The sequence below is a fragment of the Pogonomyrmex barbatus genome, unplaced genomic scaffold (genome assembly GCF_055798465.1).
Source record: "Pogonomyrmex barbatus isolate J1 unplaced genomic scaffold, ASM5579846v1 scaffold23, whole genome shotgun sequence".
Taxonomy (NCBI): domain Eukaryota; kingdom Metazoa; phylum Arthropoda; class Insecta; order Hymenoptera; family Formicidae; genus Pogonomyrmex; species Pogonomyrmex barbatus.
In genome coordinates this window covers 807,440-821,745 of record NW_028297120.1, presented here as the reverse complement: position 1 = coordinate 821,745, position 14,306 = coordinate 807,440, and the positions used below count along the sequence as shown (strand labels likewise).

Here is a 14,306-nt window from a genome sequence, read left to right as displayed (position 1 = left end):
CTTCGGCCGTTCTCGGCCGCGCTCGGCTCTTTCTCGAGAGGACTTTACGCGTCGGACGCGTCGCCAGTCAGGAGAGTCCTCGGACGTGCGGCGTGGCGGGCGGCGACGGGAGAGGGGGGAGAACACGAGGGATGACTTCATTGCGGTCTCTCTCGTTGTCATGCTTAAATCGCTACCAAATGCGACGGGCTGTTTGCCGATCCGCTTTGCATACGCGTGGAAAAACGTGGCGTGTGTATGACCGCGATCGGGACCACGATCCCCCACGATTATATCCGGCATCCGATTGGCGCCAGTGGCGATATGATTCACACAGTTCGTCTGATGACACGACGAATCATCTTACTGAGAAATGCAAAATTAAAGCGCGAAGTCGTTGCGTCACATACATCGACTATTTCCTGTTGTATCGGCCGGGGCTAACATTCCGCGAATACATTTCGAGGATAGTCATCGGATGTAAAACGCGTTTTGTAGTACTACATAATGGATTTAGAGTGTCCTCTACGCATAATTGTTTTTTTTGTACATGAAATTGAATAGTAGTGTACTAACTAGTATACTAACAATTGCGAGATACGTTCAGAGATCTATCTTATGCTTTCTTGCTAGGAGAATGCATCAAAAAATAAATTCAAACATTAGGCGGAATGATATTGATATAAATAATTTATAATAGCAATTAATAAGACTATACACCACAGAAAATATTGCACATTAGGATAAACAGATATTAGAACTCCATTCTAACATCAACTCTCTTCCAGATCTCGTTTAAATCATTTCAACGCAACGAGTTCTTGAGACCGCATCTAGGGTGCTTAATTGAAGTCTGGCCTTTCCTGAGCCTCGATTAACGATTATGATTGAGAACAGTAACTCGTTGTCGGTCACACGCCGCCCTTTCCGTTATAGTAATGAGACTCGAAAAAGGTCTTTTTTAGATATGGAATATTTTACGATTATTAAAAAAAAAAAAAAAAAACGCAAGTAATGTTACTTTAAGCGAGTTCGTGAAAAGCGAAGACCTTCAGAAAAATTATGCCAAAATAGAAGGTATAATCCTCATCATAAAAATGTTAACTGTCAATTATATATAAAGAGATGTCAAAACCGGAACCTACTGTCTCGCTGTAATTAGCTCTCGGAGCCAGTTCTACGCAGCATTTACGTAACGGCGAACAAAGGCTACCTCGAACTGGCCCATGGATACTCAATAAACACCAAGATAAGCCTGGAGTGGAGTTCGACTGTTTTTAGCACTAAAGCACGAGAACAAAGGCTGGACGAATATGCGATGCTGCGAAGTCACGATTGGAGGTGAACGACACTACTGTAGAGTGAGTCGCATGTTCGGTGTAATTTTGGAAATTCCGCCCAGCACGCCACACGGCCTTGTGTGTACTGTACGAAAATCTCGTGCCAAGGTTTCATCGTGTTAAACTGTCACGAATTTGCTAAGCGGATATTCGTCTAAAAATTTTGGGAAGGAATCGCAATTATTATTTTGCTAGAAAATATTTTCTGATTTTGCATTTTGCGATGAAAGAATACACCGACATATCTTTATCTATGTACGTATGTAAAAATACATATTAAGTACTATAAAGTATTATTATTAAAATTGAATTAAAAACTTAATTATTTCAATTGTCACATTTGATTGTTATTCAATTATTTCAAATATTATTTCTAGATAAGTAAAGTAAATTTAAAAAATTACAAATATTCTAATTACATGTAAATTCATAAAAAAAAAAAAAATATATAATCGTTTCCCACACATGACGATCGCCATATTTCTAGGAATAAATGTTGACTAAATAGACAGAGATTTATATCTCCTAACTATACATGATATTTTTATAATATAGAATGATTCTCAAGATCCAAGAAACATAAGTAACATAATTGATCTAGAATATATTATTTTTCTTGTTATGATCCTCGTCACATTATCGCGAATAATAGGCGTGTAATCGATCCTTTGCAATATAAAGATACAGAAGACTTGAAACCAACGCTTTGGTTCAAGGCTGCATGGATCGTTTACTTTTCATCAAGGATGATCGATTGGATTCGCTAACGCCAACGGCACAAATGTAAACTAATTAGTCGGTTAGTAAATCACACTATGATTATCGTAATATCTGTCAAGATTACTTTAAAGTAAGTCTATTATCTTCCATAATATTTTTTATTGTCCTGATCTCATTTTCCGCAGTAAATTAGATCATAGTGCTAAGATTGAAGATTATTACGATGATATTAAAGTTACTGCAGTAGTAAATCATTCCAAAAAAATTAATTATTAAAACTGATATAATTTTAATAGACTCCAATTTTAATGAAACTATAGATAGTTAAATATTAAACATTCTGTTTATATCAAGGTTATACCGATTTCAATTCTTATGTGATATTCATAAATCATATAGTTAAATAAGTGTAATTCGAAAAGTAAGATAATTATATTATAAATGATATCAATTAAGCGATAAAATTTGAAAAGTAGGATAATTATTATGTTATCAATTATTATTCAGATAAAAAAATTATGTATCGCTCTTTCGAAATCCCCCCATCGATTTTCCAATATTGTAAGAGGCTCTCGGAACGATTCTAAGGACGAAGATGTAACAAGGAAAAAAAAAAAGAGGACCTCCAACATAGAAGGAGAAAAAACACTTTGAGGGCACAACGGTCCGTGAATTCCTTGTAAGTGACGCAAGCACGAAGGCATTTCCGACTGGTTGCACTCTTCGACAGCCTCTTTGGAGAGAAATACCTACATAATCACGCACATAATGCTAGTATTGGTCCTCGAAGCACGGTTAGTTCCTCTTTTTATCTACATAATAACATCAAACTGTTTTCAATTAAATGGTGAATCGACTTTATTTACTTGATATGAAATTCGCATATCTTATTTCGAAGCTCTCACGCAATTCGGAAATCGATCATATTTAATGTAGACATAAATACACATTTTCATGTTTCTTTTATTTCCATCCCCGCATTCTGTAACTTTTGTCAATTTTAAAATGTCAATGTTAGATACTATTATATGTCCCATTATGTTTCCCCTTATCTCTGGCTCCAGATTTCTTAGGGACCTACTTTAATCCCGTATCTCCAGTCACGCGTGTCGACTTTATCTCCTTTGTCTGTTAGAAACGACGACATTCAACATGGGCTGATTACTCTTGGGAAATGCAATTTTAACGACTGCATTTATCATAATAAAATCATAATACAAATAAACAACTTAAACATACTTAAAATTCGAATCTGCCCTCAATTCTTAGACTAAGATTGATGACGACATTTAATTAACATAATTTCATTTCAAATTCAAAGAAAATTTAATTTTTCATCACTTTCGCTTTTAATGATTAAAAAGAGATTAATATTACATAAATAAAGAGTACTATAAAGAATTTAAAAAGTTTAAAGAGTAAACGAGCTCAACTCTTTTCAAGTATTTTATAAAACAGTTCAATATTATAAAATTAAAGAGGCATTTAAAATTTACGATATACAATAGAATGATTTATTATACCGTATTGTAATTTCCGTTCGCGTCGCGTGTTTCAGCTTTAACTGTAATCCATTTGACGATGATATCCGAACAGGTCGGCTCTTTGTGTGTCCTTTGCGCCTTTGGAGTTTTTTTGTTGCCTCGTGTATGTCGCGAGCGCGGACAATAGTTCCACGAAATTGGATACGTTTATCCCACGCGTCATAACGCACTCTTTAAAAAAGGGGCCCGCAGGGTTCTACGACCTCTCGAACTCGCGGGCGCATCGCCTCGAACAGCCGGGCCAGTTTATCATGCCATCATGCCCGAGAGAGAGAGCCCGCTTTGAATTATGGGCCCGCGGGCCCACACCGCGAGTCCCCCGGTCCCTTTTCACCTATTTATTTTTTTTTTTTTTTTTACCCCCGCGAGTGTCACGGTGTGACATTCCTCTCCCCGAGATGCGGCCCGAGATCTCTCTCAAAGAATTCAGATCCTTATCTCTCCGTCAAGTATAACGCGCGCTCCCCCCCCGTGATGTATAAAGGGAAATCCATTAGAGAGCAAATAATGAACCTGGTCGTTACTACGCGACGGATTATTATGTGGAAACGACCGCATTAGATATTCATTAGTAAATCGTCCGCCCGAGCAGGAAACGTGACGTTGGAAAATTTTAAATCCTACGTCACGATAGATGACAAGATAGATGACAGAAAAATTGTGTAAGGTACCCGTGTCAAACTACGAATTGAAGAATTAAAGATATTCGAAGAATTAAAATTCGATCGATCAAATCGAAAAGCGTTGAAAGTTAAGTTTTATCTCAGATCGAATTCTTATCTTCAGTTCGCAATTCTCAATCTTCAATTCGTAGTCCGACACAAACGTATCAAGTGATGACTATTAATTAATTCTAATCGCTGGTTATTGCAAAAAAAAAAAAAATCATTTTATTTATATAGGCAACATTAATTAAAATAATTTTACTAGATCGATTTTTCGATATCTAAATAACGTAAGATTGATGAGCGATGTCAGAAATTATTTAAATAAAATATTGAATTTCGTGAGTCGCGGCTGTCGCGTCTGCATTCGAATTTCGCGATCATTTCGCGACGCGACAGACATAAATTGTGCGTAGTCGCGCGCATTTAAGAGACTTTCACGTTTTTCCTGAAAAACCTTTGAAATATCGTACATCTTAATGGCCGGCGAGTTTTATTTATTTTTATCTTATGCCGCTAATATATCCCCCTAACATCGCGAGTCGCGTGGTCTCGCGATATTAAAGCGGTACTCGTTCGTACTAGGAACGACGAGAGAAATAGCAGGCTCTCTTTCGGTTGACGTTATTATAAGCAGATATAATCCCGAGTGTATGACGCATGACCGCAGGCCCCATCCATAAACCGGTGTATGTGTGCGTATACGCGCACCGTACGGTAATAATATTATTACGTTAATCGGCCGCGCCGCCGCGATCGCCGCCGTCTTCGTTGGTTTTCAGGTGAACCAAGGCGCAGTTAACAGACGTTATTATCGCGACGCGCTTAACATAGACGACGTCGTATTATCGACAACGTTATGACCTTGCATCGCAGAAATTGCCTCACCGGGCAAGACTGTGAGCGACACAACTCGACGATTGGCGCGCAATATATATATATATATATATATATATATATATATATGAAATATGCCGATCTTTATCCTCGTCGAAAGCCGTACGATACCGCTCGATCGAAAAATTAAACACTTCTAAGATAACGTAAATACGACTTAAAAGATATATCGTGAAATCATATCGAGATTCGGAAGACAGTAATAAAAGCGATTATAAAATATTAAATTTAATGGTATAGGAGACGGAAAATTAACGAAGCTGATCGGATTCAGGATGATTTTTCGTTTATTATCTGCAATACAAGCATTTTCCTCCATACAGAAAAAAAAGTTGGTTTTAAATCAAGAACAAATCTCATATATAAATAAAAATATTGTAATCTTCTTAGGAAAATTTTGATATTGATGCAAGTATAGACATTCTCATGTGTCTAGCAAGAATATTATAATCTTCTTCTATAAAAGATTCTTAATCTTGAGCAAAACTAATACTTGCATCAATACAAATTCAATCAAATCAATTATGTATTAAAAATTAAGCATTATTCGCCATAAATATTTCAATAGTCATATTTCAATATTCATACACAGAAAAAAGATTAGTCTTAAAAAAAAAAAAAGATTAATCTTAAAAAAATATATATAGTCTTATCAAGACTATATATTTTTATATATGTATAAGCATAAATATTATAATCTTTATACAGAATATTTTTAGTCTGGAGATAAGTAAAAATAATATTTGCATCAATACAAATTCAATCAAATCAAGACTAAAATTTTTAAGATTATAATATTTTTACTTATATATGAGAATATTGGGCTTGATTTAAGACTAATCTTTGCACATCCTTATGAGATAGGAATCGTTTAAAGCGCTTCTTCGGGAATATAGGAAAGTTCGTCAGATTATGCGAAGAGGTCCAGCTAGAAGCATTCTCTCGGGGGGAAAGTGTTAAGTCAATTGACGTCATAGGTATATAAGATATCTTTCCGCGGAATCAACCTCCTTTCGAGGTCGACTACACCGGACCGCCAGTTTGCTACACGCCGCGGAAAGTTTTTATAACTTTGCCTCAGAAGAGACGCTCAACACACGCTGTTTCCTCTTTCGCAATCGGCGCCATAAAACAAATCGAGCGCGCGAAGTGTGTTGCAATGAGGAACGCAACAAGTAGCTCTTAATAGAGCAAATGTTATACAATTTTTTTTCAAAAACAAATGATCGTGGATCTATTTTACACTCTTCATATCTAAATATTTCTAATTTTAATTCTAATTTAAATTTCTAATTTTAATTCTTCTTCAAAGAGAAAGGAGGAAAAAATTCGAAATTTCGTTAAAAACAATTTCTAATATCATAAGAGGATCATCAAGGAATTAGTTTCGAAAAAAATTCAAAACGCTTAATAACGCTCGCTATACTTAATCAAGATTACTTTCAGGATTATAAAAAAAAAAAAAAAATAAATAAAGGAAGAAAAAAAATGAAACTACCTTAAACCTTGAACAAGTTTTCCTCCTTGACGGCGAAGCGACCGACTTCCCGGAATGCGAAGGCGAACCTGCTTCGTTGCGAGTGCACAATCTGCGAGTGCACTCCTTTTTCCTGATATCGATTTATCTCGCGCGAGCGCAAAGCACAATCGACGTGTTTATGAGCCATCGCAAATAATTGTAGCGGGGCGTCACTACGAGACGACACACAACGTGCACGCGACACGTGCGTGGATTTTCATTCATAAATCGCCGGCGACTGCTCGCGCGATGACTCACCCGCCCCGCCTCTCCCGTGAGACGTGAAACTGAGGTAAGCACGGTAAAAATAAAGAAAAATTGACTATGAATATCATACCGGAAATCTCCGGATATCGTCTGTGATATCGTCTGAACATCGTTCCGAATTACAGGACCGTCCGTATATTATAAATACATAAAACGATGAATACGTCATGATTGAAAAAAAAAAGAAAAAAAAAAAAAGAAAAAAAATATGTATAATTTGAAGAGATACGTTATAAAATAGAGACACCACTAAGAAAATAATAAACTTTAAAGAGTGCTATTTTTTTATAACTGAAATATTAGATGGGAGCAAATAAAATTTTATTTTCTCGATACAAAATTTTCTCACAAACAAGTGCTCAATCCGAAAATTAGGGTTTCTTGAACCATGATTTTTTTTTTCTTAAATAGATACGATGAGTTTGATACTTCCACTTCAGAAATGATTTGTCTAAATTTATGAAAATTTTCATGATATATTACTGAAGGCATTTATAACAGAAAATATAAGATGCAGACGTATATATTTGGATGTACTGGAAACATTATTTACATTATATTTATATTTATTCATTATATTTATTCATTTGAATGTAGATTGTTGCTAGGAATTGTGCTTGGCACGGAACTTTCTTGCGGAAGAAATAAATAACCGCAAACAGGGAAATAACAAGTACCTCCCTCCTTAATGTCGGGGGCAGGATGACACCTCTTGTCTTATGACCCGTACGTATTGCTCTTGCTAAACTTAACCCTGCCTTCAACTAAACCTTCTAATTGGCGGGTTAACGAGCGCTAACTCTTCGCTTCCTGTCAGATTTAACTGTTTTTCTTCGGTTTCGTGCAGACAATAACGTTCAAGAATCCATAAGTGTTTGTCTTTCTCCTATACATCTATAGATCTATTAAAACATGATCAATTTTTAAGATCATCACGTATTTAAAGTTAATCATGACATATTTAATTTTAAGTAGTAAGTAGTATATATTCAAATTTTTAGCAAAGAAATTAAACAATTTTCAAATCTTTGTTTAAAGTTAAAAAAAAAAAAAAAAAAGAGAGAGAGAGAGAGAATTTAAAAATATTAAATTTCTTAAAAATTGACTTCTACAAGAAATTTAATTACAATTGATTTTAAAATATTTAAAAGAAAATGTTTCCTTATACTGGCAAGGATTAAAGATTAAAATACATTTTTCTTAAAAGGCGGAAATCGTGTTTTCGAAAGTACGGCAAACTTCTTATATAATAGACCTCGATAAGTATCAGCTTCGAGGAAGACCTTCGTGTACTTCTCCCGAGCCGTAGAAAATGGTATTACGGTAAAAATACATTAAGCGATAAGAAATAATGTAGAAAGTCAGGATACCATTGCAAAAACTACTATTTCGGTAAGCAGCAATGAAATAAATTATGAAATAGAAACCCTAAGAAACGAAACATCACTTTTCATCATTTATTCTTTTAATAACTTTTCTATTCATTCATTTTAAATATTTTAATAAATTATTTATCAACTTTTTGTTTATAAATATGTGAGCTATTTGCGAAATAGCGATAATTCACATGTTTATTAATATAAATAGAATAATTATTTTTATATTTCAATATATATATTTTATTAAAATACAAATTTTTTTATATCCCAAAGTATCTAGTTTGATTAATCTGTATTAGTAATATCAAACTATTTTGTAAGGACACACACACACACACACACACACACACACACACACACACACACACACACACACACACACACACACAATGTGCTTTTCTTTATTGAAGTATCTTTTTTCCGCGAGATATTAATTTATATACAGAAATCCTCATTACATACAAATGTTATGATAATTTCTCATTTATATATAAGTTTAAGCAAAGATATTTATTTGTCAAACCTGTTCCAACAAGAAAGTACCGTTTTAGCGATAAAACGAGCGGACGGTGCGTACGCCGAATCGGGATTCGTAGAAATCAAAGGCAAACGAAATCGGTGGGATTGGCAGGTGAGAGCCGAGCTGTCGCGTCGAGCATCCAACGCGATAACTCGGTTGCTTCTTGGAAAATTTAAAGCTAACACGTCATCATCAGCATGACCTCGATTATTAGCTTAATTGTAAGCCGTCATTATGTAAGATTCTCTCTCTCTCTCTCTCTCTCTCTCTCTCTCTCTCTCTCTCTCTCTCTCTCCTCCCGCCCCTCTCCCTCTTCTCTCTCATTTTCTACCTGTTTTCGTGACATATTGTGACATGAACGGCACATAATTATTAACCGATTCATTTGATTATGCATTATTCATCCGCGCATATTAAATAGTGAATTATTCGTAGAAAAGCCGATTTAAATAGTAAGTTTAAAGAACACTAGCGGCAGAATAGAAGCTGCTACTTGATTATCGAATGGTATAAATATCGCTTGCGTTTATGATAAAAAACAAATGCGTTAGACACAATGATACACACAATTATAATAATTAAATCTCGCGTGATAAAGTAATAGGATCAGCGTCATAAGATTTGATGACTTAAAATAGATTTTTTTAAAAGAACAAAACTTCTTGATTAAAATATAATTTATAATTAATAAATATAGTATCTTGATTAAAATATAAAAATCGAACCTCTTAAAATATTGCTTATTAACCTATGTGTTTTAAACATTGCGAAAAATTAGATTACTCGATTTTTAAAATTTACGATGTCCCAAAAAAATCTCTTTGTTCTAGATGTAGATTATTATCTACTTCATTGCTCTTTGAGCCTTACGGTTAATTTTTATTCAAACGACACACGACCTTCTGCTGATGAATTCATCTGTTAAAAAATATATTTACTAAATAAAGGATATATAGATTTCTTCAACATAGACACGCGTTTTCACTTACGGACGGTCATCCATCCATCGGTATCATCGCTAACAATACGCCACATTTATCTAATCAGTGTGTTATTTTTGTCGGTGTCGAGCACCGTATATTGCCTCACAGTCGTGCCTATAAATCTACAGGAAGAAAATCGCGCAGGTTAATGGGTTTTAAAACATCAAACCAAAAGCTTATCGTCCGACGGACATTTCAGAAACATATCGAGAAAAAGTGAATTAGTTTCCCATTTTTTTTCGTTTGATGGGACAATAGTCGGATAGATAAATTAGAACTTTCTAGAAACTATTTATAAATTTTCGGGTTAAGAATTTGAGGAATTTGTTATTCTGAAGCAAGATTGACCTTTTTTCCCTTTTTGAAAAATTCTCAAGATCGAGTTTATATTTGAAAAGTCTCGACCAATAGCTATTCAGCGATTAAAGTTTTGGAACATAACCATAGCTTCAACACTATCGATCCAACCTTGAACCGTGACACCTGCACAAAGAACGCGTAATCGATGATTTGTGTGCGTTAAATGTCGATTACGTCTTCCGTTTGCGTGTCATATTCACGCACGATATATTAATTTTACAAAATTATCGCGAGTAATTATTTTCATATGAAATTTCATGTTATAATTCTAGTTCCATTATAATACTAAATATTTAAACATTTTATTTTAAATAACATGTAATATGTCTTTGTAATTATATTTGACGCATTACATGTACATATTACAGACAGTGTATTTATGAAGTTGAGATAATTTATGAATAATTATAAGAAAAATATAAAAAATGTAAGGCATTTTATATAAAACTTTAAAGCACATGTTTAAAAAAACATTTGCAAAAAAAAGAAAAACATTATGTATCGCACAATGATCTATAAACCGATAAAATTTTATTTTGCTAAAATTTAAAAATTTTGTTATTAAAAAAATTATCAGATCTACGCGTTCTTCAATGGTTCACAAGATAAAGGAACGTCAATGTTTATCAAGAAACAATGGCCTGGTCTTTATCGCTACACTAAAATTTTCTTCCTTTTATCAAAATTGAGACATACATTTACTTCACTTTAATCTACTTCACTTTAAGTACAACGAATGTACGCTCGATTAAGTTATCAAAAACAGATTTACCTTTATGTCCATTAACATAGATTAACTTTAATCTCAGTTTAGTTTATATATTCTCCTCTAATTCAGAGAATTATATAAAGATAGAAAGTGAAATTTAACCGAGATCAAAATTAATCTACATTGGTGGAAATAGGGGTTAATCGCGCATCAACGCCTACGCGAGCACCCAATTTCCCGAGCAAAATTCTTGGCTCTATCGAGATCAAAAGCATTCTCTTACCATGTTATTATCTTCCTTCCCGTAGGACCAGTGATCCACGGCATTCGTGGTCGGCGGGTACAAGGAGAATATCGTGTAGCTGTGATCCTCGACGATATTGTCGTAATAGCCGGCGCTGGGCACTCGTTGCGTCATCTTGCGTTTCAGCAACTTCACTCAGAATCTCAACGCTTTCAAGTTCGATAATAAATAGAAAGAGAGACCAAGAACGACTTCGAGATTACAAAATTTGAGAACGATTGAGGACAAAAGACAACTGTCACTCGGGCGGAGAGTTCGCCGCGAGAGAAAGGGGAATCTTTACGCAACGGCGAATAAAACTCGACACTGTCACAAAAGTATCGAACGACTTCCGATAGTTCATTTGGTATCGCGCGCGCTTACGTACATCTGTCGACTGAGCCCGCCAACGTGATCGGAGTAACTATATAGAAAAGACAGCCGACCGTCGCCGTTTCCCCCACCACCCACCTCACGGGCGCGCTCCCGGTGACGTCACCGCCATCTTGATTGCTGATTCGTGCCGATAGCGTGCTCGGCCAATCAACGCGGTCCGCAGCCTCGCGCGTTGCTGCTCGTTCTGACGACGACAACTTCACGGAATCAGGGAACGCACATAGAACCAGATCCCCTTTTCCAGGTAGTGAGGATCGTTCCACTAAACTTGCGTAATCCGATAAATCGATCCGCCCGACGAAGGGATCCGTGCGCAATCCAAGGGGGATTTTCGTCAGTGTGAGAAGCGGAAGCGTGCAAATTGTGATCCGCGACAAGTTCAGGATGTGCGCTGAAGTTAGGCGAAATTGGTTGAATCGACGTTCGAGGGCGAAAAAAATTTTCACTCTCGTGAGACAAGAGGAAAAAGCGAGACTGATGAGGGTTGACGTTGTTTCAAAATTTCTCTGTCCTAACAATGAGCTTGTTATCGCCATCAAAAGTTTAGCTAGCTATTCAAATGTGTTATATTTGTGCTAAAGTTGGACGAAATCGAAGGAATCGAATGTTCGAGGATGAAAGAAATTTCAAATCTCGATGTGAGACGCGAGGAAAAAAACGAGACTGACGAGAAGTGGCAAGTTTCAAAATTTTTCTGCCCTAACGACAAGCAATTCAGCTTGTTATCATCACTGAAAGTTTAACACTATTCACAAATGTGTTATATTTGCATTGAAATTAGGGTGAAATTGATTGGAATCGACAATGTTCGAGAGCGAAAGAAACTTCGATGCGAGGCGCGAGGAAAAAAAAACGAGTTTGACAGAAGTTTCAAAACTTCTTTGTTCTATAATAGCGAGCAATTCAGTTCTGTTATCGCCATCGAGAGTTTCGCTAGTTACTCAAATGTGTATGTTGTATTTGCACGCGGCAAACGTGCGCGATAACATGCGTTACAACGTCAAGTAACGTGTGTTACGCGATGAGTAGCAATGACTCACTACTGATGCTGACTACAATTTTTAAAATAGGCGTGCGAGTGCATTATGTCGCAGAAACCGTCCTCGACAATCCAACGATCCTTCGTACACACGTGCACGTGATTCTTATCTCTCTTTCTCTCTCTCTCTCTCTCTCTCTCTCTCTCTCTCTCTCTCTGTTCTGTATTGGATTTCGCGATTTTGCACTTTACGCGTACAACGAACTTTCATTGAACGCGAAAAGATACGTGCGTTCTCCAGCATCGGTTGCAGCGAAATGCGATTTAATTTACAGACAGTTTATCGTTTGCGATTATCGTTTGATGTCTGCCGAACGAATTGTACATATCCGTTCTTAAAACTGCAAGCCACGGCTGGGGGAAAACGGGGGGGGGGGAGGGGCAAGAAATTATTTACTCGCGGTAACATATTACCAGATCTGTTTGTGCAATAACCAAGTTACTCTTACGCTGTAATGAAGGTAAAAAAAAGCGATATAATGTTCGCGATGCAGTGCGGCGCATTGGAAACAACATATAATATTCTCACATGTTCTTCGAATTGTTAATTTAATTATTCGCTTGATACGTAATATTACTGAACATGGAATAACAAGATTATATATAAATTTACATCTATATTCTACTTATGTAAAAATCTGTAATATCTGTAAAATTTAATATTTTAAGTTGTTAATCAAAAGTTAGTTTTTCATTGAATATTTAATAACATAATAATAATAATAATTTGTTTCCTGATAGATATTCTAAATCTATTCTTCTTTGTAATTCGATTCAGCTAGTGTAGCCTGAGAATACTTGAAAAATTCTAAAATTATAAATTTATTGTACATAAAATTATCGTTTTCATAAAATGATGGATTATATCAAAATAATCAAACTTTTTACATAAAATTTTTGAAAGATTACATGTACATAAAGATATATTTTCGTTTTCTAAAATATTTGTATAAACGATAGTTCAAACAATTAAAATGAAAAATCAAATAAATAATTCATAATGTAATAGATCAAGAATATGTTCAAGAAACAGATAGTAATAATGGACAATCTCCGCAAGCAGGATCTTCTAATGGCGTTCTAATAACCTATTTTCTTACTTCTTGAATTTTTATATATACATATATAAAATTCAAGATAAAAAATGCTTATGTCGCCAATCACATACCGTTATCTTTAACGGATTTCCAACGACTCAAAAGCCAGGGCTAACTTTACCTTTTAATAAGTCGATAATCAAATACCGATTACTTTCTTTTTCTCCATATAAATACTTTCTTATCATGAAAAATATCATTTTAGCCATAGCTCGAATTTAAAATCTCTTGAATTATTTGTGTAGAGTTCTATCAATTCAACTATATGATCTTATCGCAGTAATCAAAAATGTCCTTCCCACTAGATAAGTTTGTCACTTTTTCTTTTCTCGCTTTTTTATACATACATTCACAATAAAGAGATGTGATCCGTAAGCATAACATGTTTGCTAATGTTTCTTTGAAAAAAAATCGATTATCATATATTTATATTTCAAATATTTAATATTTTTTAAATACTTTATAATTTTACAAGCATCATTATTTTCATTTAAAATTACTTTCATTGTAATTTTATTTGATTTTATATATTAAATATACTTTTGATGTAAAATATCACAATAATTAATTTATTTAATCACTTTTAACAAACAATAAAATTAAGAAAAT

The 14,306-nt window shown here is 34.8% G+C and overlaps 1 protein-coding gene and 1 long non-coding RNA gene across 3 annotated transcripts in view; both read right to left on the bottom strand.

Annotated features, from left to right (window-relative positions):
* kay (transcription factor kayak) overlaps nucleotides 1–14,306 on the bottom strand; it is a 35,628-nt gene that overhangs the window by 13,698 nt on the left and 7,624 nt on the right. Inside the window, exon 1 of one of the 2 annotated variants that reach the window (XM_011634555.2) lies at nucleotides 11,166–11,594. The exons of the other annotated variant lie outside the window; for it this stretch is intronic. Within the exon in view, the coding sequence (XP_011632857.2) occupies nucleotides 11,166–11,300 (135 nt within the window). The 5' untranslated portion in view covers nucleotides 11,301–11,594. Of the gene's footprint in view, nucleotides 1–11,165; nucleotides 11,595–14,306 lie in introns of those variants that run through there. 2 annotated transcript variants of the gene reach the window in all.
* On the bottom strand, nucleotides 5,415–11,159 carry LOC105424366 (uncharacterized). The gene is made up of 2 exons (XR_967524.2): nucleotides 9,820–11,159; nucleotides 5,415–7,833 (listed from the first exon to the last, which is right to left on the bottom strand). It is a non-coding gene; the product is annotated as an uncharacterized LOC105424366 (long non-coding RNA).